Source organism: Anopheles coustani, chromosome 3, assembly GCF_943734705.1.
Source record: "Anopheles coustani chromosome 3, idAnoCousDA_361_x.2, whole genome shotgun sequence".
Classification (NCBI taxonomy): Eukaryota; Metazoa; Arthropoda; class Insecta; order Diptera; family Culicidae; genus Anopheles; species Anopheles coustani.
Genome location: NC_071288.1, coordinates 88,060,256 through 88,080,256, shown reverse-complemented (window position 1 = coordinate 88,080,256; position 20,001 = coordinate 88,060,256). Strand labels below are relative to the sequence as shown.

At 44.7% G+C, this 20,001-nt stretch overlaps 6 protein-coding genes across 8 annotated transcripts; 3 read left to right on the top strand and 3 right to left on the bottom strand.

Annotated features, from left to right (window-relative positions):
* The first annotated feature begins 9 nt into the window (after positions 1-9).
* Positions 10-1,322, top strand: LOC131258588 (group XIIA secretory phospholipase A2). The gene is made up of 3 exons (XM_058259937.1): positions 10-597; positions 671-913; positions 979-1,322. The coding sequence occupies exons 1-3, from the start codon at positions 366-368 to the stop codon at positions 1,191-1,193; spliced, it is 690 nt and encodes a 229-aa protein (XP_058115920.1). The 5' UTR covers positions 10-365; the 3' UTR covers positions 1,194-1,322.
* A 181-nt stretch (positions 1,323-1,503) lies between these two features.
* Positions 1,504-4,952, bottom strand: LOC131258584 (RNA-binding protein lark). The gene is made up of 3 exons (XM_058259933.1): positions 4,839-4,952; positions 3,326-4,362; positions 1,504-2,785 (listed from the first exon to the last, which is right to left on the bottom strand). Exons 2-3 carry the CDS (start codon positions 3,851-3,853, stop codon positions 2,459-2,461), a joined length of 855 nt encoding a protein of 284 aa, XP_058115916.1. The 5' UTR covers positions 3,854-4,362; positions 4,839-4,952; the 3' UTR covers positions 1,504-2,458.
* A 320-nt stretch (positions 4,953-5,272) lies between these two features.
* On the top strand, positions 5,273-6,014 carry LOC131258589 (uncharacterized). The gene is made up of 3 exons (XM_058259939.1): positions 5,273-5,482; positions 5,644-5,748; positions 5,809-6,014. Exons 1-3 carry the CDS (start codon positions 5,351-5,353, stop codon positions 5,902-5,904), a joined length of 333 nt encoding a protein of 110 aa, XP_058115922.1. The 5' UTR covers positions 5,273-5,350; the 3' UTR covers positions 5,905-6,014.
* Positions 6,015-6,087: 73 nt separating this feature from the next.
* On the bottom strand, positions 6,088-8,400 carry LOC131268868 (uncharacterized). The gene is made up of 5 exons (XM_058271160.1): positions 8,083-8,400; positions 7,691-7,821; positions 7,484-7,633; positions 7,319-7,421; positions 6,088-7,250 (listed from the first exon to the last, which is right to left on the bottom strand). Exons 1-5 carry the CDS (start codon positions 8,398-8,400, stop codon positions 6,090-6,092), a joined length of 1,863 nt encoding a protein of 620 aa, XP_058127143.1. The 3' UTR covers positions 6,088-6,089.
* Positions 8,401-8,769: 369 nt separating this feature from the next.
* On the top strand, positions 8,770-14,568 carry LOC131258585 (uncharacterized). 3 transcript variants are annotated; one of them, XR_009178096.1, is made up of 6 exons: positions 8,770-9,122; positions 11,767-11,899; positions 11,968-12,114; positions 12,187-12,413; positions 12,487-13,718; positions 13,857-14,568. XR_009178096.1 is itself a non-coding variant. In XM_058259934.1 (5 exons), the coding sequence occupies exons 1-5, from the start codon at positions 8,981-8,983 to the stop codon at positions 12,633-12,635; spliced, it is 798 nt and encodes a 265-aa protein (XP_058115917.1). In that variant the 5' UTR covers positions 8,770-8,980; the 3' UTR covers positions 12,636-14,568. The 3 variants fall into 3 exon arrangements, 2 of the variants coding, with proteins under 2 accessions (XP_058115917.1, XP_058115918.1); XM_058259934.1 differs by having other exon boundaries at positions 12,487-14,568; XM_058259935.1 differs by lacking the exon at positions 8,770-9,122 and adding an exon at positions 9,147-9,531 and having other exon boundaries at positions 12,487-14,568.
* Positions 14,569-14,938: 370 nt separating this feature from the next.
* Positions 14,939-18,084, bottom strand: LOC131258583 (uncharacterized). The gene is made up of 4 exons (XM_058259932.1): positions 17,578-18,084; positions 16,978-17,128; positions 16,275-16,872; positions 14,939-16,209 (listed from the first exon to the last, which is right to left on the bottom strand). The coding sequence occupies exons 1-4, from the start codon at positions 17,751-17,753 to the stop codon at positions 15,887-15,889; spliced, it is 1,248 nt and encodes a 415-aa protein (XP_058115915.1). The 5' UTR covers positions 17,754-18,084; the 3' UTR covers positions 14,939-15,886.
* Positions 18,085-20,001: the final 1,917 nt, after the last annotated feature.

Genomic DNA, 20,001 nt, shown 5'->3' with positions numbered 1-20,001 from the left:
ACAAACAAGCTCTATCCGGCGGCTGCCGCTGCGCGTAATTGTCCTTAGTTAATTTATGACAAAATTACAGCTAAAAATAAACCCAAAATTTTGCAGAAGTGCTTGATGTTTCCGCTTGAGCGTTACCATCCGGTAAGCGCTAAAGAAGGACTGTCGACCACGTCAGCCATCCCTGGGTTGATTTCGGAACACCTGGGCGCAGAACGTTGGACGTCATTTAAATAGAGGGTGAAAAAAACGAACGAAACAAGCAGTGGATAAGTTTTACCATTTGAGTGAAAGGATATCAAACGTTACACAAAGGAGTGTATGTTTTTGGACTGAATTTTCCGCCAGCAACAACGACGAGCTAGATCTGAAACACAATGCAAATCCCATACATGAAGGTGGCGATTTATTCGCTCACATTCCTAACGTACGCCTACACCGGCTACGGATCGAACATGATTGCTAACCTGCGTGATGCCATCATCGCTGCCGAAGCCGTCTTCGGTGACGTGATGAAAAATGTGATGCATGTGGCGAAGAAGTTCAAAGTCGTCCACGAAGTGTTTGACGCGGCCGTAGAAGAAAATTGTGTGTACAAATGTCCTGGAGGTAGGAAAATGTGAATCGCTTTGGGTACTTGAATGGTATGCGGCATTGACATTTTTTTTTTCCATGTCCACAGATATAACACCGACGAAGAATAAATTCTATGTGCCCCAGTCGGACGGTTGTGGATCGCTGGGGATGAAAATCAGTACCGAATATTTGCCCGCGGTTGAGATGGAACAGTGCTGCAATTCCCACGATATCTGCTACGACACGTGCAACAGCGATAAGGAACTCTGCGACTTGGATTTCAAGCGATGCCTCTACAAATACTGCGACGAGTACGAAAAGAACGTCGTTGGTGATATCGTTGTTAAAGGTAAAGAATTACTTACGGCTATAAAACGGGTTCTTACAGAGTCGTTAAATCTTCTTCATTCGTAGGATGCAAAGCAGCAGCAAAAATGCTCTTCACCGGGACAATCACACTAGGCTGCAAATCGTACCTGGACTCGCAAGCACGGTGTTGCTATTGTCCACCGGAAAAGCCGGAAGGTAAACCGGACGCAAAGTACACCGACAACAAGGGTCCGAAGGACTACAGCAGGGACAAAGACAAGGGGAAGGACAAAAACAAGTACGGCTGGAAGGACCTGTAGATTGGCTGGGTCTCATGCAGGCAGCTGAAGAGAGTAGGGAGAAAATTCGAGTCTGTACAACACTGTGATTAGATTAGCGACGCTTTGCGGCCTCGCATTGGTTACCAACCTTGCGGAATAAAAGAATATTCGTAGTTAAAGGAGTGTTTGAGTATTATTTAAGAATACACAGATGATAGTCCTTCCAAAAGGCCACAGGATACGGATTACAGACACTTTTAACATGGCAAATTATTATAATATGTGCAGTCGTCGACAAAGACGATTCTTTCCAAGTGAAGCAAATGGTTTTAACATGGTCATATTTAGACTTTTAAAATACTCTTTTATTTATGAGTTAAGTTTATCAATTATATCAACTATTTTCCAGTTCTCATTTAAGCCCTTTTACGAGCGACAAACATTTCTTTTTATCGTCCTTTTTCTATTCATCGATTAATTCATTTTCGTGTTATTGAAAGACAAAATAATAAAAAAACTTCGAAAATTAACTCTTTTTCTGGGATAAAATAAAGTTTCAGTTCGTCTCAATTCCTTACAAGAGGAAATACAGAGAAGTAAAGGGCAATAAAAATTACTGACGCATGAACAGTTAAAACTATCGGTAGCTTAATGATATCGTTGAATATGTACGATACGAACTTAAGACATTTACGTTATGACGGGTTTACATTACTTAGTATGTGTACACTTTCTAACTTAAAACCCCGAAAACACATTGAACCGGCACGACATCCGTGCTTGAAATAGAGATGCAAGCTATCTTACAGAGTACGTCATCAGTATTGATCCTCCTTCTTGAGCATATCCTTCAACATGCACACGCAAGCCTAATGCAAGATTGGAGCAGGTATCGATAGATCTAGTATGCCTTGCAGGATACCGTTTCTCCGTCCGTCCTTCTCCTATACTGCCAGTATCGACCGTAACAACCTCGTGTGCTTATGAGAGTAAATAAGGTGATGGTTGTTGTTGTGCCTCCTTTGTTTTGTCTAAACACTGTCAAATCAAATGCCTGCCATGCACCTGCGATAATTCAGGGCCCTAGTGAATCAATTCTTCCGGTGTCTAGCAATCCAGTTCAGTTCCGTGATCTCAGCACCCTTGCCTCGGGAAGGTTACGTCTTACTATCGGAAGTTTTGCTGTACAACTGGGAGTTTGATTTGATCGATCGGCCGGTAGCGGCGGCCCGGATTTAGTCTTTTCGGTGATTTCCATTGATTCTTTCTCCCAGATAGACGCCCCCTCCCTAGTTCAGCCCGTCTCAGTAGGGTGCGTAGCGATGGGTCGGTGAGGGACCGCGCAGTCCACGTCGGTCATCGAACGAGTCGCGGCTAAAGTCCTCGTACACACCGAACCGGCTGATGCTGCTGCTACCGTTGCGGCTACTGGGTGGTGGCGTTCGTCGGCTAAACATCGTTTCGTAGCTGCTGCTACTGCGACTGCTTTCGGCCACACTGCGTCGCATCAGCGGTGGAATCGGTGGCATCGGTTCGCGTCTCATGGGGGGAAAGTCACGTCCACGGATGGCGTAACGACGCTCGAACAGATCACGCGGATCCTCATACCGATCATAGTAGTCGAAGGTATCCTGTGAAATCAAGACGCGAGTGAAAATAAAAACAAATTAGGCTGCTTAGTTTATGTGTGTTCATTTTGAACAAGAAAAAAGCCAAGGTCAAAGACTGGAAGTTCTTGAAAATGAAACCGAAGGTTCTTCAAATCGATTTTTCGCAAGTAGTAGCAAACACAAACAAGTAGAAGAATACGGTAATTTTGAGTGATAAACAGTGAACTGATAATTACACAAATTGTTTATAGTCCGGGCACTAATTGCCAAAGGTCTGTCGCAGATGATCCTTTTACAGTTGATTGATTCAGTTGACTTCATTATCTGGAATATAATACTATTGATTTTGATATGTATGGCCCGGACTATAATTTGATCTACATAAAATAGTTTTATTAAAGCAATTGCCACATTGTTTGAAATTGTTAATAAAAGTGCCATATATTTGGTAGCACGATTTCGCATACAACAAAAGATAGGAAAATTGAGGACGTAAGGATGGAGAAAGCGCGATAGAAAGAGAGTGGTGTAGGAGGTGTGAGTGAAAAGTTTCGATTTTACCCTAAATCCGTCCATAATACGATCGCGAAGGAAGGGTGGCGGTGGCGGCGGCGGATACGGATCCCGGGCGTACATGCTGCGTTCGCGGAAGCCCCGTTCGGCCCAGATCAGTCGCGGGCACTCCTTCGACCAGTGGCCGGCCCGACCGCACCGATAGCACTGCTCCGGATCGCCCATGCCGGGCTTCGGGCGCACGCGGCTGGTGGACACCTGCACCTTCATCGGCTGGCCGTCCACCATCATGCCGTTCAGTTCCCGGATCGCGTCGTTCACGTCCCCGGTCGGGTCCAGGTGGACGAAGCCGTAGTTGCGCACGATATCGCACTCGATGACGGTACCGAACTTCTGAAACAGCTCGCGAACTTGCGGGGCGCGCGTCTTGTCCGTCAGGTTGCCGACGAAGATCTTCGTCGTGTTGGCGTTCGGTGCCCGGCGGCTCCTGGCCGCCTCCACCTTGATCGGTTGCCCGTTGATCACGTACCCGTTCAGGTGCTGGATCGCTTCCCGGCCGTGATCTTCATTTTCCATGTGCACGAAGCCAAAATTCTTGACCACGTCGCACTCGACCACCGTGCCGTACTTTTCGAACAGTGGTCGCAGCTCGGACGGCTGCGTCTTCTCGTCTACATTGCCGATGAACAGCTTGAACGTTCCGGCCGGCAGTTCGCGGCCGCTATCGCTTGATTGATCTATTTTGACGGTGTTTCTTGTACCGGGGAGTCACGAACGGATCTTGGGGCTCGCAGGCCACCCAAAGGTCGACGGTTAGGGCGCGAGGGAGGTCGAATGGATCGCGTGTGTCTTGTCGGTCCCTACTACGGTGGGGACACTGGAAAACGACAGTGAGTGAATACCTTTACGCGAGCTGGCGAGTATATCCCGTGTACTCCGTGTCGCAATAAAATTTTCCTCAAAACCGGACCACGTTATAAAACGACAACTGCGGACGGGGCAGTGGGCGTAGCGACGACTACGACGACGGCGGCGACGGTTTCGGCAGCGAATTACCCGGCGACGGTTGGCGAGAACCCGGAAGTCTTTAAGAACAGTAACATAATAATAAAACGAAGCGAATACATGAACGATTTATAACATTTGACATAGCAAAGGCAATAGCGGCTAGAGGGAAATGGAACTGAAATATATTGTCCGTCGGTTACCCGGCCTAGAGATTACCTTCGAAGAAGAAAGCATTCAGGGACAACTGTTTTTCGGGTACAAAGGAAACCATCCGGCAACACTAACAGAGAAATGTTTAATTTAGATTGCCGTATCACAGCTCGAAAAAGAACTTTCTTCTTCGAGTCTTCCCGCAAAAGGACAAGACGGAAGAAAAAAGAAATATAAGAACGCGTACGTCACGGTACGTCGCCATATCCGTGACGGTGTAACAAAAATGGCCGATTTTTTGTAGCTGACGATGGTCGACCGGGATGGATTACTTTCACATGTAGTTTAAACACGTTTCACACATCATGGGCCTCTACATTTACTTCATTTTTGTGATACTTACCTTTGTCTATCGAAAACGTAGTTCAATGCACGATTTCAAACCTTTTTTACACTTGAATTTAGCAAATTATTTAGCGGCTTCACATGCACCACACTGCACATCACGATCCAATTGCAGGCATTGGTGAATTGGCAGGTGAATTGTCAAAACTGACATTGACAGATAAAGGGATATTTTTCAAACGAAATTGGAAACGTTGAGGGCATGAAGATATGCTTTATTGTATATGCATCGATTAATGTTACCTCCTTCAGTTTTACTACGAAATTAAATGTAAAATCTAATGTAATTTCGGCTAAGTTAAATTAGAAACAAATAACAGTTGTCAACCAAACAATCGATGACAGCTGTCAATTGTCCTATATTGGGTAAACAACAAGAAGAAGAAAAAAATGTCGCACATTCCTCCCACATCTTTCCGCCCTTTGCCGGAAGAAAGCAAAGGGAGGCACATTACGCCAGAAGGTGTAAGAAGAAAAGTTAAGACTCGATAGGCGCAGCAGCATCATCGAATGGGAATAGGCCGCAGTATACCAGCAAACATGAGTGGACCAGTAGCAGAATTTGTTAAGAGCGCCATCGCCAAGGATAAGGTGGTAATCTTCTCGAAGACCTACTGCCCCTACTGTACCATGGCAAAGGAGGTAAGAGCAAGTGTGTTTGATCCAAACAACGGATAAGATTCATCAAGTTGACCGTATTATAGTTTTATTGATGACTAATGTGACGTGTCTGCGGGCTGACAAAGTATTAATTTTGTGTTGTTGACTCATAGTGAAATTCTTCCTACATACACTCATTCCAGCCCTTCAAGAAACTGAATCAAGAGTACGCATGCTACGAACTTGATAAGCGCAACGATGGTGATGAAATTCAATCCGTTCTAGGAGAGTTGACCGGAGCCAAGACCGTAAGTAGTTGTTTATTGTGCGCTTTAAGGCAATTCGCTTATCAACATCTTTCCTATTAGGTTCCCCGTGTGTTCATAAATGGCAACTTTGTCGGTGGTGGCACGGACATCAAAAAAATGTTCGACGATGGTCGGTTAGCGAAAATGATCGCTTAAGCTGCTCTCTCCTCAGCTTCCTAACGTAAAGTGTAAAAGCATTTTATTGTTTCTTTACTTTTCTGTTTTAAATCGTTTTTTGAATAAATTATCGATTTGTTATTGGAAAACTGTTTGAAATTTATTGAACACAGTTTATTGAATTTACCCATATGTTTATTTTACTTTCAGTGAGGAGGCCTGGTTTATGTTTCATTCAAAATTTTGTATATTTCTTGCATTGCCACAATTGAAAGATGCTCCACTGAAGCAAGTAGCGCACTGGCATAATCTTGAGCACTTTCCGGGAACTTTAATATCGCGGTTGCGGTCCGATGCAGCAATTTATCCTTATCGAATCCGGGTGGTACTTTCTTAGCAACCGCAAACCGCGCTAGATCCGGCACGCAGGTCAAAATGCGCTGCTCTATAAATAGTTGTACAATCATGCGGTATTTTAGCAAATTGTTTTCCAAATAGCGGCGCTGGCTGTACATGATGTGAATCAGTGGATAATCTTCGGAATGGATGCGCTGGCTAATCGCCGACTCGGGCGACATTTCTAGTCTGGTTGTACTTGATCGTTCTTGTTCCGTCTGAAGCATGGTACACTTGACCATGGATGTTACGGATGTCACAGGTGTTGGAGGTCGGTTTTTACATTTCTTGAATGAAAAGCTGTCCGTTTCATACTCCTCCAGAATTGAAACGGGACCTAGTGACACTCTCGAGAGAATCTTTCTTAAGCGTCTGGAACACGTGGTTTCCTGCTCATCACACGATTTGTACGATAGTGAAGATCGAAAGTGGTACAACCCGTCGATGCGCTCTAACTTTCTGCTCACCACTTGCTCGATCAGTTTCAACGCCTGCTTTACCGTTTCCTGCAGTATAAGTTCCATCTGCTCATGTAGCCGATCGACTACATATCTTACGGTTTGTTTGTCCAGTGGTAAAGGTTCAATAGGATTGTCCTGTAGATCGGCAATGAATTGCCTTGCTGTGTCAATGATCATCATGCTGCTGGTGGTATGGCTTAGGGTTGCGTGGATGGTGTATGCTGCATTGATCGCCCGTTCGATAGTTTGTTTCGCCTCGGAAGCTGTACTATCAGAGGTTGGCTTCTTGTATTCATGCAAGAGAGCTTGCATAAGAGCTTTCTTACTGCGCCTTTGATATCTTCTAGTAAGGTTCCCAGTCTTTCTACGAACCATTTCCTCTTCAAGTTTCGTATGTTGACGTCTATACATTTCTTTGCGTTCAAGAATTTTCATCTCCGTTTCGGTGAGCCAATGTTCTAACATCTCCCTGGCTTCGTTGCGTTCACGTATGTATGCCATGTAATGTACACGAAAATGTTCCTGACGCTGGAAGCATGTCAATCTTGTAAATCATGTCTAGTCGAACTATAATATCTGTTTTTCGATGTATTTACCCTCGTTAATCTTAACTCTGCGTTGCGCCGTTTGTTTGTGATGATACGTTGTTTCAACAAATCATCTCGTTCACGGAGCCGCCTCTTTAGTATCAGCTGATGTCTAAATCAATTGGAAAGGATCACTTAATTTGGCCACGCTCCGCTAAAACCAAAGCCACATACCTTCTGCGATTGGCTAACAACTCCTGAAGCCGTATATTGTTCAGCAGATCTCGTCGATGCCCTTCAGATATTCGCTGTTGTTTTTCGCAATTTCGTTCAGTTGTAATAATTTTTGTCCGTTGATGATATTTTTCCAGAGCATCTTTCCACCTATGAAGAAATGTTGCGATCATCTTCTTGTATTTATTTTTAATGTAATGAATTTACCGATTAAGTTTATCTAAAAATATGTTTTTGGATCGTTCAATTCTGACCATTAACTTTTCGTTGTAGTCCTCGTTTTCATTTAGATAATTTTCGACTCTATGCCAATGATGCACATCTTTTCTTTCATTGTCCTGGAAAATTAAAGAAATGCTTACACAATTCTGTGAGTAGGCTAATTTTAACAAATCAAGACATACCATCCGCCGGAGCTGTTTCTGTAAATTGTCCCTTATTTGCAAATAAAGAATCTTCCGATGGTCGTTCAACAACTTCATGGAACAATTTACTTTTCCTTCATCACCGATCAGGCCGTGAAATTTTAAGTTCTAGAAATAGAGGGAAACACATTTCATATCAATATCGCCAGCCTTTCAAAATATCCTTTGTAGTACCTTCTTCCTAGCAGGTGTGAAAAATTTCAGTAAATGCTTATCGTGCAGAAGATGATAATCAACGCGAGCGATCTGAAGCATGGGATCTTGCCTATCGAATCCGTGGCTTCCAGCAAATCGTCCAATTGGTTGTCCGAGAGTGCCCCTGGAAAGGTTCGTTGAGTGCACGGGACATTGGCGATCGGGAAGTTTTCCAAACGGTGGCGTATCGCTCCATTGTGGAATGTTTTCGAGTGTTCGAGATTCGGCCTGTTCTGGTAATTCTTGAATTAATTTTGATATTGTCGTAGGACGGCGGAGTGTTAGTAATTTCGACATCTTCGTCACGGCAAACGCTACGTTGTGACTACAAAGATTACTTTGATTCGGGCGACGCTTAATCCTATACACAATTCGTCTTCTTTACTTTGTTTAGAAACGTTCAAATAACATTTTACCTACAGTATACCATCTAATTAAGTGAAGAGTGAATAGACAGCAGAATTTTTCTTTAGAAACTCGGTACAGGAATAAACTTTTAGCGAAAAATCGTAAATTTTTCGTAACGATTATTAAAGGGCATTTTTCAAAGCTAGTGTCACAGTGGATTGACGAAATGGATTGATGGCATGACAAAAGAAATCATCCTGCCGAGTTGTCATTCCATGTTGACACTAGCTCAGAACAAAACATCACATTTCGGCGAAACGTGTTTGTAGAATAAATTTCCCGATCGCGAACGAAAGTGGAAAATCCGTACGCTGTGAAAAATTCGTGCTTTTCACCGTATTTCGCGAGTGTGTTGGTGACTTTTCTCAGCTCCGATCGGGCAAATTGGCTCGCGTTCGGTTAGTGCAAAAACATCAACGATACCGGTAGGCTCCGGAGTGCGGTTTCTCTGTCGTGGAAAATTCCACTGATGTTACTCAACAACGTTCTGTGCCGGATTGCAGCGCAACAATTAGGCTCGTGTGGGAAACTAATCTGCCAAAATAAAGCTTTTACTGCACTCCCCCGGAATCTGCACCAGCAGGGCACTAATCATCGGTATCTAGCCAAAGGTAATTAGGCCACGAAATACTGCCAGTGAAGAAGGAAAACCGTAAGAAAAAGCAAAACCGGCGAGTTACAGCATCCGCTGCACAACATTCTCGTGCGAGACGAAAACTGTGCCAAAAAAAGCATCATAAGGATATTTCACAAACAGTTCTACCTCACAGCAACAGCCTTTCTACGGTTTCCAGCTACGAATCCTAACTGAATTACTCTAAAACAACCCCCTATCAACGACTCATCGTGTTCGCTTAAGTCACCTGCATCGGGCTGTGCAAACAAAAGCATTCATTTCCAAATTAACATTGCCTAAATCTCAGCTGCAAGCATTGTGTGACTAACATACATTTCCCAGCCGGCATTTCACACCATATAAACCATTCACTATGCTCACACTAACCGTTCTGGTTGCGAGGGGTGAGTAAAACAAATCCTTGCACATGCCTTTCCAATGAAAAGTAGAACCGCTTTACAGTAGATTGGTAGTGCCAATTCCTTTTACTTGTATCCACCGCAGTGTCGCTTGTAACTTATCGTTTGTTGCTTCTTACAGATTACGCGCCATCCAAGTAGGTTGAAGTAGAATATACTAGAAGTACACTGTGCATATCGAAACACCCGGTGGAACACAATACACATCCTTTAGTTTTGTACATATGAGTTGGCACGAATATTGCATGACGCTGAGCGAACAATGCATTTGCAACGTCACAAACGAGCAGTACCCCCCAGCACAGCATCATCAGACACAATGAGCCGGTTTATTCGTATCGTCTGCTGAGAAAACGCATCAGTCTCGAAATGCGAAATCCTTGAAATGCCGAAGATACAAAGAAGGCAGGGTAGAGTAGGAGAGCGGTTGGAATAGCTTTAGTCCTTTCATGAAACCATATTTCATGCGCTGGCATCATTGCGCCCCATGGTAACATGCGAATATGAGTAAGGGATTTATGTATTTATTTTCCTTACGATCGGCTGCTAATAAACCTGCATTTGTGCGTACTATTAATAGATGCGTACACGTTCGCTGCCAATCGCGCGGCCTCATCCCACCTTTGCACCGTAGGCGCGTGGCATGCGTTACAGATACGCTTAATTCACCCTACCCCAGATCGGCGGAATAATGATGCTTATCAAATTCCAAATCAAAGCGGGCGAGGCTATGGAATAATAATGGTTTGCGAAACAGCAAGGATCGATCCGGTTTCGCTGCACTAGAAATAGCGCCAAAGAGCATGGGTTAGCTGTTATTTGTAGAAGCGCATCAGACAGATTTAATTGACCATCTGACGAAGGATAGAAAATAAATCTGTACACTGCACGGCACTCTTTAGTCAGTCGTGACGAAAATTTAAGGATGCTGTAATTGGTTTGCGTCAGGGCCGAGCGGCCCATTAACGTAATACAAGGCTACAAACGTTTTGGCCTGTAATTTTTTGCTGGAAATACTCAATCAAAGCACTCGTCGGAGTGGATTGATGCTAAAACAAAATGTTAAGAACATATTTTCCCGTACACTTGTCACAGCGAGCCACAGTGGGACCTAGTTGGCCATTTCACAACCACGTGATTAATAATGTTCCGTAGCGGATTGGAAAACCTAACCTCAAACTGACTCTCACATTCCTTCTTTAGCTAGATAAAATAGATTGACAATCCGTGTAAACGTGTTGGCCACCAATCCGGCCATAGCAACCGAAAACGGAAACGGTAGATCTTCTGCTCCGAAACGCACGAAAGCACGATCCCCTCGATTTCGGATTGCGCGCGCATCGCCACGAACGGTGGCGAATCGTTTTGCGCATGACAGGATACGCCTGAACAACGACGAGGATGATATTCACTTACGCGACCCGATCCGGGCTTAGTCCATATCCATACGCTGCTGGATCAAGATCACGGGAGAGCCGGAACCCGTACAAACTGCGCCATTTGCAACACTGTACACGCGGTCATCGCGGGCACGACCTTACTTCTCAACTCTCGGGTAAATCTAGTGCATTGTGAAATTAAATCCCGTTGGTGCAAAGAAACTGCAGTTTTATTTTTTTTATTTGGTTGTTGACCGGGGTTCTGGGTCCGATTCGTGCAGAATATTTTTCACGGTGACGTGTACAGAAGGAAAAATAAGAACTGAAGACCTGTATTCTAGTGAAGTGAGATTGGATTGGAATAATTGTGTGACTCATCCTCGTCATTTTGCTTTCTTTTGCACGGACAAGGATCCTGTTGCGAAGCTAGGCCGAGGGTTCAGGGCAGGACAGTAGACGGCAAATTAGGTCGTGGTCGCATTTGACCGTGTAGAATATTGCGTGTTGGAAAAAAAAAATTCTCAACGTCTCTGTGTGTCTATGTGAGTGTGCGCGACTGGCCACTCCTTCTGTTCCCGGTGGAGAAGACATTATTTATCATTAGCTTTAGTCGCTAAGTGTAGTGCATGTCTGCCTGTTTGCTTTATTGATCCTACCTTCGTGTAACCGATACGCCATCCGAATTCACCGGTCATTCTGTACTTGGTGTTGCTTGAAGTAGAACGTCCCCATTAGAGGCCCGCCATCGTACGTTAAAAGAGCAGACGTTTCGGTAGTACTACATCACACTTCCGGTACCCCGTGGGTGAACTAATTCTTTACGACGTTACTCTTCGCACAGCATTTTCAAGCCTCAACAGCAACATGGTTAAGCAAGGCCCCCGCCCACTCGTTATCTGTGGCCCATCGGGCTCGGGTAAGAGTACGCTGCTGAAGAAGCTCTTTAAAGAATTTCCCGATACCTTCGGTTTCAGGTAAGAGTAGGCGATGCGCTCTGCCGATAAGCGTTTCATATTAATCCAATTATTACTTTCACCGTTAGTGTCTCGCACACGACCCGTAAGCCTCGACCCGGGGAGGAAAACGGCATTCACTATCACTTCGTTTCCGTGGAGGAGATGCAGGCCGCCATCGAGAATGGGGAGTTCATCGAAACGGCCGTGTTCAGTGGCAATATGTACGGTACCAGGTAATAATTCTTTTCGGAGCCAATGTGATGTCGTTGCGTGCTTCTTTTAAACGTTCAAATGCATTTTGACAGCAAAAAGGCGGTTGAGAACGTTCAGCGCCAAGGCAAGGTGTGCGTGCTGGACATTGAGATCGAGGGTGTTAAGCAGATTCGCGTCTCGGACCGATTAAATCCACTGCTCGTGTTTGTAAACCCACCGTCCATCGAAGAGCTCGAGCGTCGGTTGCGTGGTCGTAAAACGGAAACCGAGGAAAGCTTGCAGAAGCGTCTCAATACGGCTCGCATTGAAATTGAATACGGTATGTGTTGAGCGGTCGCATTCGTCCTAACCATTACCCGGTGTTAACTGTCCTATGCTACTTGTTATTTCAGGTACAACCGCCGGAAACTTTGACGTGGTGGTACAAAACAACAATCTCAAACAGGCGTACGAAAACTTGCGGGATTTCATCGTTCGCGAGCTGGAGACGCAGCAGAGCCAAGGTATCAATGTTAGTTTGAATCGTGTGTGTGACGAGTGAAGTTGAACGTTATCGTTATCCGACCCCTGCAAGTTTTCCTCCGCGCTCCTAACTTAATCAGAACTCAATGGAATGATAACCGAATCGACCTTCTCGATTCTCCTTTTGTTTTGGGAGATCGGGTATCGAATGGAGAATATTTTGTAAACTCTATCTCCCACGTACCATTTGTTAATCGCATACAAACCTCCGACATAACGGTGACGATCGGTGATATAGGACCCGTGCAACTATTTACACTCCTGACCAGCAAAACGAAATTTGCTATCGTTACCGATTTTTCTCTCTAACTCTCTATCTACACCTTAGCCAAGGCACAGTCGTTTACAATATGATATCCTTCACTCAAAAGTACAACAGAATCAACTACAATCTATTGTAGCTTAAAATGGGCTAGTTCAATTGGCTTATTTAAAAAATCAGTTATTATTTTTGATAACTATTATATTAACACTAGTTAAAGGCATTTTTGCACGCCGTACTATCTCAAAGAATAGGCCAACGGATACGTTCGTTATCGACGCAACAAGAGATGCCAATGTTAGGAAGATAGAAATGGATCGGATGGCAAAAACTGCCACCAATGGTCCTTCAGTGACATTCCAAGTGAAATAGCTCGGTATTTGTATTTGTTTTTTCTTTAAAACTATCAATTAAAAAAAGGGATGGCGTTCTACGCAGTTGGCAATTGAACGTCTGAAAAGGATTTAGCAATAGAATGAATCATATCCAAAACGAAAGATCCCACTAGACACTACTTTCTGTCTTTTACCGTCAGGCAAAATATTAAGTTAAACTCAACATTCCATGATGTGCAAGTGGAAAAAGTTTTCACTATGAGAAAAAGGAACCTTTATAAAACGAACGTTGATGAGTGATCGTTAGGAACCGATTAGACACGTCAGTAACACGTTTTGTTTCTAACACGCAAGCATTCTACTCCCATTTGCGGTAATATCCTTTAATGCTTCCTATTGCATGATTGACATGTATTTACATTCTTTAACCCCGCTCTCACTCAACGAGTTTTTTGCTGTTATCCCGAACGATGTGGTGGCCATTTGTTTCTGTTTGTTTGCTCTGGTGAGTTTGTGACTAATTCTGTTAATGGATATTTTGAAAGCATCGTTGGAAACGGATCGAATAAAAGGAACGATCAGTCTAATCTTTTTCAACACTACTTCTCTTCACTCACGCTGTCTCTGAAAACGCCTCAAATAGATGTGTTTTTCGTCACGTCACTGGTTAGCAATTACAAGTCGTTTGAAGTCTAGATCCGGATAATCGATCGACGGATGCGTCGAAGAGTGTGCTCTAGGAAATCCGCAACATAAGATCCTTCCGAAGTCTCTTCTTCGACCCCAAAATAGCGGCAAACCACATGCACCTTGGCGTTGGTGCATCGATTTATCTCCTTTGGTGGAAATGAAGTAGAAGTTAAGATTAGTTACTTTCCACGGTCAGCACGTCTCGTGATGTACTAGTCCGTCGCAGCAAAGCTTATGCAGCATATTAGTTTTTGGAAGCCCGTCCTGCTTTTTTCCTCAAAAGAAAAGGAAATGTCGCATTGCACCCACCACCACCACCACTCTTGCTGCCTGCTAGTTGTCTGCCAAGGTGCCCACAGAATGGATAAAGAGGGGCCCTATTTTTCTACCCTGAGTGCGCAATGCTTTTTATACTTTATTTTATTTTTTTTTATAATCCTCAATTCCAACCGTAAGCTCTACTTAGCGGTGAAGTTTACACTTTTATAAGAATTCTACTTCGTATTAGGAAGCAAACTATCCACTGTTATTCGTACATCATCCATAAATGGTAGATCACTCCACTTACAAATTGCCAAAACAAAAAAAAAAAAAAAGAAAAAGGAACAAGAAACGTAAAACAAACAACCAAACAAACAACAGGACAATGCATCTATATAAGAACCTGAAATAATATTGTCGGCAATTATGTAATGGTTAGGGTAAAATATACTATGGCAGTTTTATGATGTTTACTCTAGTTGTTAGTAAAAACAAAGCAAAAAACCATACTACACCATTTAAACACAATAAATGAAAAATAAACAGTAGTACACTAATGAATAAAAACTTGTTGACATGGATGTTTGAAACTAGGAAAGAAAAAAAAACATAGTAACAACGCACTACTTTTTCCATGTAAACATGTTTACCCATTGTCTTACTTTTTTTTCGTTTCAGAAATTTCCGGGGAAATGTTTTTACGTTCTTACCAGGGTGCGCACTTGGTGTATTCATAGGTTCTTTCAAAGAGGCTTCGCGGTACGGATAGTTGTTTTCAAAGTTTATTACTTTTTTTGTTATTTTTGAGCCCGAGATAAACAATCATTTATCATAAGGAGTTTTGCCCGACATTGATATTTGTGGTTAGAAATGGTAGAAACCTAATCTTTTTAGCATCGCACGCGGCTTAAGTAATTTTCAGCGCCAAACATTATTTTCATTCCATTATCTTGAAAACATTTACATTTTGGTTGAAATGCAAAAGGAAGAAAACCGATTAATAGTTCGGGGGGCTCTAATTTTTTTCCTTAAAAAATATGTATCATGCGTACACTATCGATGTCGGCGTCGACATCGTACAGATTTCTAAGCTAAACGGTTTCCTTCCGTTTAAAAGTCTTAAATTGTATCTTTTAATTATTGTTAGATTCGCCAGGCAAACATAATCATAAGACATTAAACGCAAATTTAATAAGGAACAAGGTAAAGTTTTCAATTAGTTTTGGTATAACTAAGTGTGCGTGTTTTTACACGTTTACAGTTAATTCATTCATTTTCCCTTTACCCCTCCAGCTTCCGGCGTTCCTTTTCTTTAATAGTTAAATAACGTGCCCCCTCCGTGCCACGAGAAAACGAGCAGGATCGGCAACGATCCGGCTACAAATACTGACAAACATTTTGCTCGCCTCCTTCGGGGCACAGGGAGAAGGGTGCGCAGCGACAACAAAGCACATATTCGATGCGAATGCGATCAGAGCAAGCGATGTAGTAGGGTCTCCGCGGTTAAAATGGCAACTTCTTCGACCAAGGCGTCCTTTATTGTTCGGTTGTGTGACGATCCTTTCGCGAGGAAGGACTTCGTCTTCGTTAGGGTGTACTAATGGATAATTTTCTTCTTGCTTCTAGCTTCTGCTCCCGCCACGAACCGAAATCGTCTATCTAATAGGCTACTTGGAGCTATTTGTTTCTACATCGCCTACTGCGAGGGATGTACGGAAAGAGTTAGCCGTAGCCACGGTGCCGTTGGCTGTTGCCGTTGGCGATCTGTGTGGTTTTGTAACAGAAGTGGCGCATCGTGTTGTTCCACTGACCGTCAATGCACCCGAAGTAGGCAGCGGGCTGCAGATGGGTGGGGATGTAGTGGCCCTCGTTGCACATCACCTGGCACGCCGTCCCGTTCGGGATGGCCAGTTCGTTTGAGGCACTCTCGGTATCCTTGAGATCACATGCGAACCTCCCGTATGCGGGCGGAATGTCCAGCTGGCAATCGGTGGTGGACGCATTGCTCGGGTCGGCACTATCGGCCGCGTAGTCGTCCGACACATCTGCAAAAGTTAGGAAGAGATGAGTTACCCGGAGGGGCCACCGCAAACGAGAGTGTGTTTCTTACCGTTAAACGTGCAGTACGGTTCCTCGCCCTCCCAGATTTCGTTCGCACCGCACTTGACGAAGGCGTTCGGTCGGCTCAGGTAACCGCCGCTGCGGCAGTGGAACGTACAGCGCGATCCCCAGATGCTGTTCAGGCTGCAGCTAACCTTCAGGTCGCGGTTCTTTGGCTTGTACCGGCGGCACTGCTTCACGACCACCCGGTAGCGCAGATCGCACGTCAGCACCGTGTTGCCGGTCAGCTTGCTAACGACCTTCGCCAGAAAGCTGTACGGTGCGCCGTTCGAGTGCGGCAGCACAAAGTTAAACTTCGGTCCGAACAGTGTCTCCAGCTCGTACAGATCTTTCGAGATGGGCCGGCCGGTGCAGGTGGCCAGCACGGGCGGCTCGATCAGTACTCCATCGAGTCCCTCACGGGCGACGGCCGTCTTCTCCGGTGGGCAGCTGATGCAGAGGCCATCGATGACGGTAAACTTTTGCTGCATGGCGAGACCACGGCGCCTACCCGCGCTAGTCATCACACCCTTTGCCCGGTGGCCGTGACCCTGTTGGTGTTGTCCATTCTTTCTTCTAGGTTGGCCGACCGTCCGAGGACGATAAATCTTTAAGAAAAAACAACAACACAAGCGATTGGTGAATTGAAAGTAGATCATTACGGAAAACAGGTCCGTCTTTTGTCCACGCGTTTCAAAGGTCGCGTTCCGTACCGTCGGATCCGACTGGGAGCTGAAGGCAAGTGTTCTATTATCGTTAGGCTCCAGAAACACATCACTGCCGGCCGGTAGAGTGATCGAGCCTCGCTGCACATTCTCGTACACACGCTGATTCTGCTGCTGCTGCGGGTTAACCGATGGACTTCTATGGGCGAGACAGAGAGAACCAAGGAGAACAAGAAGGCCCCCGCAAATCGTAGGCAGAACATTAGTAAGCGATACAACAAACTGCACCTGATTCGCAAGTCTAGACAACATTGAAACAGCCACGGATACTACGTACAGGCAGGCAGATTAAAAGGGAGTTAGCGGTGGTGCGGAGACGATCGAAGTTGGCCTGGTGGACGCGACGCGATTGCGTGATAAGCATTCGTTTGTACCCCGATGCAAATCGATACATCGATAACGATCGTCGGTACTCAAACGGGACTTCAAATGACACACGATGCTGCTGTTGCGTGCATCGATCGAAATTGGGATCTACATTTAAACGGTGGTAATGTGCGCCGAACCTGTGATCATATGTATATCCGGGAGGACGTTCGAAGGAAGTGTTTGTCTGTGTGTGTGTGGGCAGCAGGAACATTTTCTTACCGAAGGATCGCTTTGGTATGGTGTCTTTGCGAATTTCTAGCGTACGCTGACCGGTCGTCGAGATCGCCGACGGTGTTGCGCCCGGCACGAACGGGCCTGATTCCGTGATGGTGTACACGCACTGGATGTATTTTTCGACGATGCCCCGCCGCGTTGCCCGGCACTATCTGTGACATATTGCCGTTGATCCGCTGGACGGGCAACTTTCTGGGCCGGAGGTTTGTTTGCGGTGCGATCGTGCGACTCACAGGACCGGCAGTTCTATTGGGAAGGTGGGAAGCGGAATTGAGCAAGATATTTGTACAAAGTGTGCAATGTTGGTCTCTAATTTTGTTGTCGTTGTAGTTGTCTTGGCTCGCTTCGTGCGAGCGCGAGGGTTGAATGTTGTCGACTACCGTCCGGAGGCTGGATGTTAGGGTCGCGAAGGTTTCACTCGATCGTTCGATTCGAGCGCGTTGGGTCAAGTAGTCAAGTAGGCTTGTCAACACATCCTATCTAGATGTGACACCGTCATGGGAGCGCATGGAAATTTATCGTGGTGAGTCGCGATGCAACGTTAGTGAGGGTAGCGAAACCTCCGTGCCCTGTGGTTTTGACCGAAGGCAAGTTCAGCGTATGAAAGTGTGTAAAACGGTTGTCGCATAAAAATAGAATTAAATAAATTCCCTCCCAGCGCCGCACTATGGCTTCCCCCTTCGAGCGTAAGCTGCTGGCCGAGTAATGAGTTTCCAGTTACCACCGTGTCCGTCCCGCGCGTTCACTTATCTAATCTCGTGCCTATGCGGGTATTTATGTATCGGTCGATCATGTCCGCCTCATGCGGTTCATAATTCAACCGATTGGCGCATGAAGAAACCGTTCGTTTTCTTCGTCCACCCCGCTCGGAGGAACGCGGACCGTCCCGGTTTAAATTGTCGGCTGCTTCGCTGGCATAACCGGCGGGAGAAGAAGGCGGATCGCATGCTACCTGATCGTCGATAGCGAGGGAGGTAATTTAAGAAGGTGTCGGTCGGTAGTTAAATTAACTGCATTTAACTAGCCGCGTCGATGAGGATGATTATTATGCCGCTGGGGTCGCGTATTGAAAGTAACAATTCGATGCATGTCGGAAGGCGATTTGCTACAGGCAATAGGCACCTTTTGTCTATCTGCCTCATTTTATCTAAATCGAATGTCGATAAATCTTGTCATTAAATGTCCTTGCGGGGAGTTGGTGTTTTTTTTAATGGCTAACTCGCGGACGTTGATTGCCTTTTCTAAATGATGCGAATTTATGTCATTTCCTTTTAATACGACAACCCGTATAATCAAAAAAATCCACTTCGCAATTTTATCTTTCTCGTTAACGTTTGCGAATTATAAAGACCTGTTCTTGATGTTTTGACCTTATTTTAAAAATAACCGAAACAGGTCCAATCATGTTGCTTCAACTATTTTTATATGATTATAGTTGTTTCTCTTTAGAGTTACTGAATAAAAATAGGTAAAAAGGAGAATAAAATAAAATCAATAAATCAATTTATTTATCAAAACAAAAACGAATTCCTTAAGCTTTTCTCATGTGTATTTTCTTGTTTCATGGTCACATTATTGGCCTTTAAGAATTTACGTAAAAAGGTAAATTTGCAAAATTAATTGTGTTAAATATCACCCAGACTTCGAGTACACATTCAGGTTTCCTAATTAAACGGATGGTAGATTTTTAATTGAATCTCTGCAGATGGACCATTGGCTACCGGTGATTTACATTTTATTGACAAAAAAGCAAGCAAGTCTTGCTGAGTATCTCCGTCAATTAAAATCTTTTTGCTTCATTCGCTCCACAGGAACTCGCCGGTAATTGCTCCCAAGTGTGCGTGTTTGCTGCTGGCCTCACGATGGAAGGAAAGCAACCCGATTGGCATCGAACATCGTAAAATCTTCGCCAAAGAACGGAATGCTACCCAAACCAGACGCAAACAAGATTCAAAGCACAGAAACAATAATATACCGATCGTCGGCTATTAGGCGTACGGCGTTTCCCGTGAAGATGATCACACTGACACTAATATCAGTCTTGATTGGCTTCAATTATGAGATTAGCAACCTTTATCTGCTACATCGAGCGCAGGCGCCACCGGCAAACGATCCCGGCGAAAAAGGCAGAGACCGGTTGCGCGTTCTGAGAGGCAGGTAAGAAGGATGAACTAATAATTTATTTCAAATGATAGTAATTATACACCAGAGACGCACACACGATTTCGCGTTGTTTGAATGAGACTGGGCGGACTGCGGAATCGGAAGCTTGTCCGAAGCAAACGGCAGAACTAAACCGTGCGGAACGGAAAAATAAAAAAAACCAACCGAAAGCCGAATATAATTGCGCACGCCGTTGGGGTTTCTACGGTGGTGCAGCTGATCGTATAATAATTCGCAATAAAACGT

Coding starts and splice junctions, on each gene's coding strand:
- LOC131258585 (XM_058259934.1), top strand. CDS start 8,981: ATGTTACTCAACAACGTTCTGTGCCGGATTGCAGCGCAACAATTAGGC. Junction 11,900..11,967: donor CCCGATACCTTCGGTTTCAG/GTAAGAGTAGGC, acceptor TTTCACCGTTAG/TGTCTCGCACACGACCCGTA. Junction 12,115..12,186: donor GGCAATATGTACGGTACCAG/GTAATAATTCTT, acceptor GCATTTTGACAG/CAAAAAGGCGGTTGAGAACG.
- LOC131258589 (XM_058259939.1), top strand. CDS start 5,351: ATGGGAATAGGCCGCAGTATACCAGCAAACATGAGTGGACCAGTAGCA. Junction 5,483..5,643: donor ACTGTACCATGGCAAAGGAG/GTAAGAGCAAGT, acceptor CACTCATTCCAG/CCCTTCAAGAAACTGAATCA. Junction 5,749..5,808: donor AGTTGACCGGAGCCAAGACC/GTAAGTAGTTGT, acceptor CTTTCCTATTAG/GTTCCCCGTGTGTTCATAAA.
- LOC131268868 (XM_058271160.1), bottom strand. CDS start 8,400: ATGTCGAAATTACTAACACTCCGCCGTCCTACGACAATATCAAAATTA. Junction 7,422..7,483: donor TTGTTAGCCAATCGCAGAAG/GTATGTGGCTTT, acceptor CAATTGATTTAG/ACATCAGCTGATACTAAAGA. Junction 7,251..7,318: donor CAGAGTTAAGATTAACGAGG/GTAAATACATCG, acceptor ACATGCTTCCAG/CGTCAGGAACATTTTCGTGT.
- LOC131258584 (XM_058259933.1), bottom strand. CDS start 3,853: ATGGAAAATGAAGATCACGGCCGGGAAGCGATCCAGCACCTGAACGGG. Junction 2,786..3,325: donor GTATTATGGACGGATTTAGG/GTAAAATCGAAA, acceptor TTGATTTCACAG/GATACCTTCGACTACTATGA.
- LOC131258583 (XM_058259932.1), bottom strand. CDS start 17,753: ATGTCACAGATAGTGCCGGGCAACGCGGCGGGGCATCGTCGAAAAATA. Junction 16,873..16,977: donor GCTCCCAGTCGGATCCGACG/GTACGGAACGCG, acceptor TTTTTCTTAAAG/ATTTATCGTCCTCGGACGGT. Junction 16,210..16,274: donor ACCGTACTGCACGTTTAACG/GTAAGAAACACA, acceptor TAACTTTTGCAG/ATGTGTCGGACGACTACGCG.
- LOC131258588 (XM_058259937.1), top strand. CDS start 366: ATGCAAATCCCATACATGAAGGTGGCGATTTATTCGCTCACATTCCTA. Junction 598..670: donor TGTGTACAAATGTCCTGGAG/GTAGGAAAATGT, acceptor CCATGTCCACAG/ATATAACACCGACGAAGAAT. Junction 914..978: donor TGGTGATATCGTTGTTAAAG/GTAAAGAATTAC, acceptor CTTCATTCGTAG/GATGCAAAGCAGCAGCAAAA.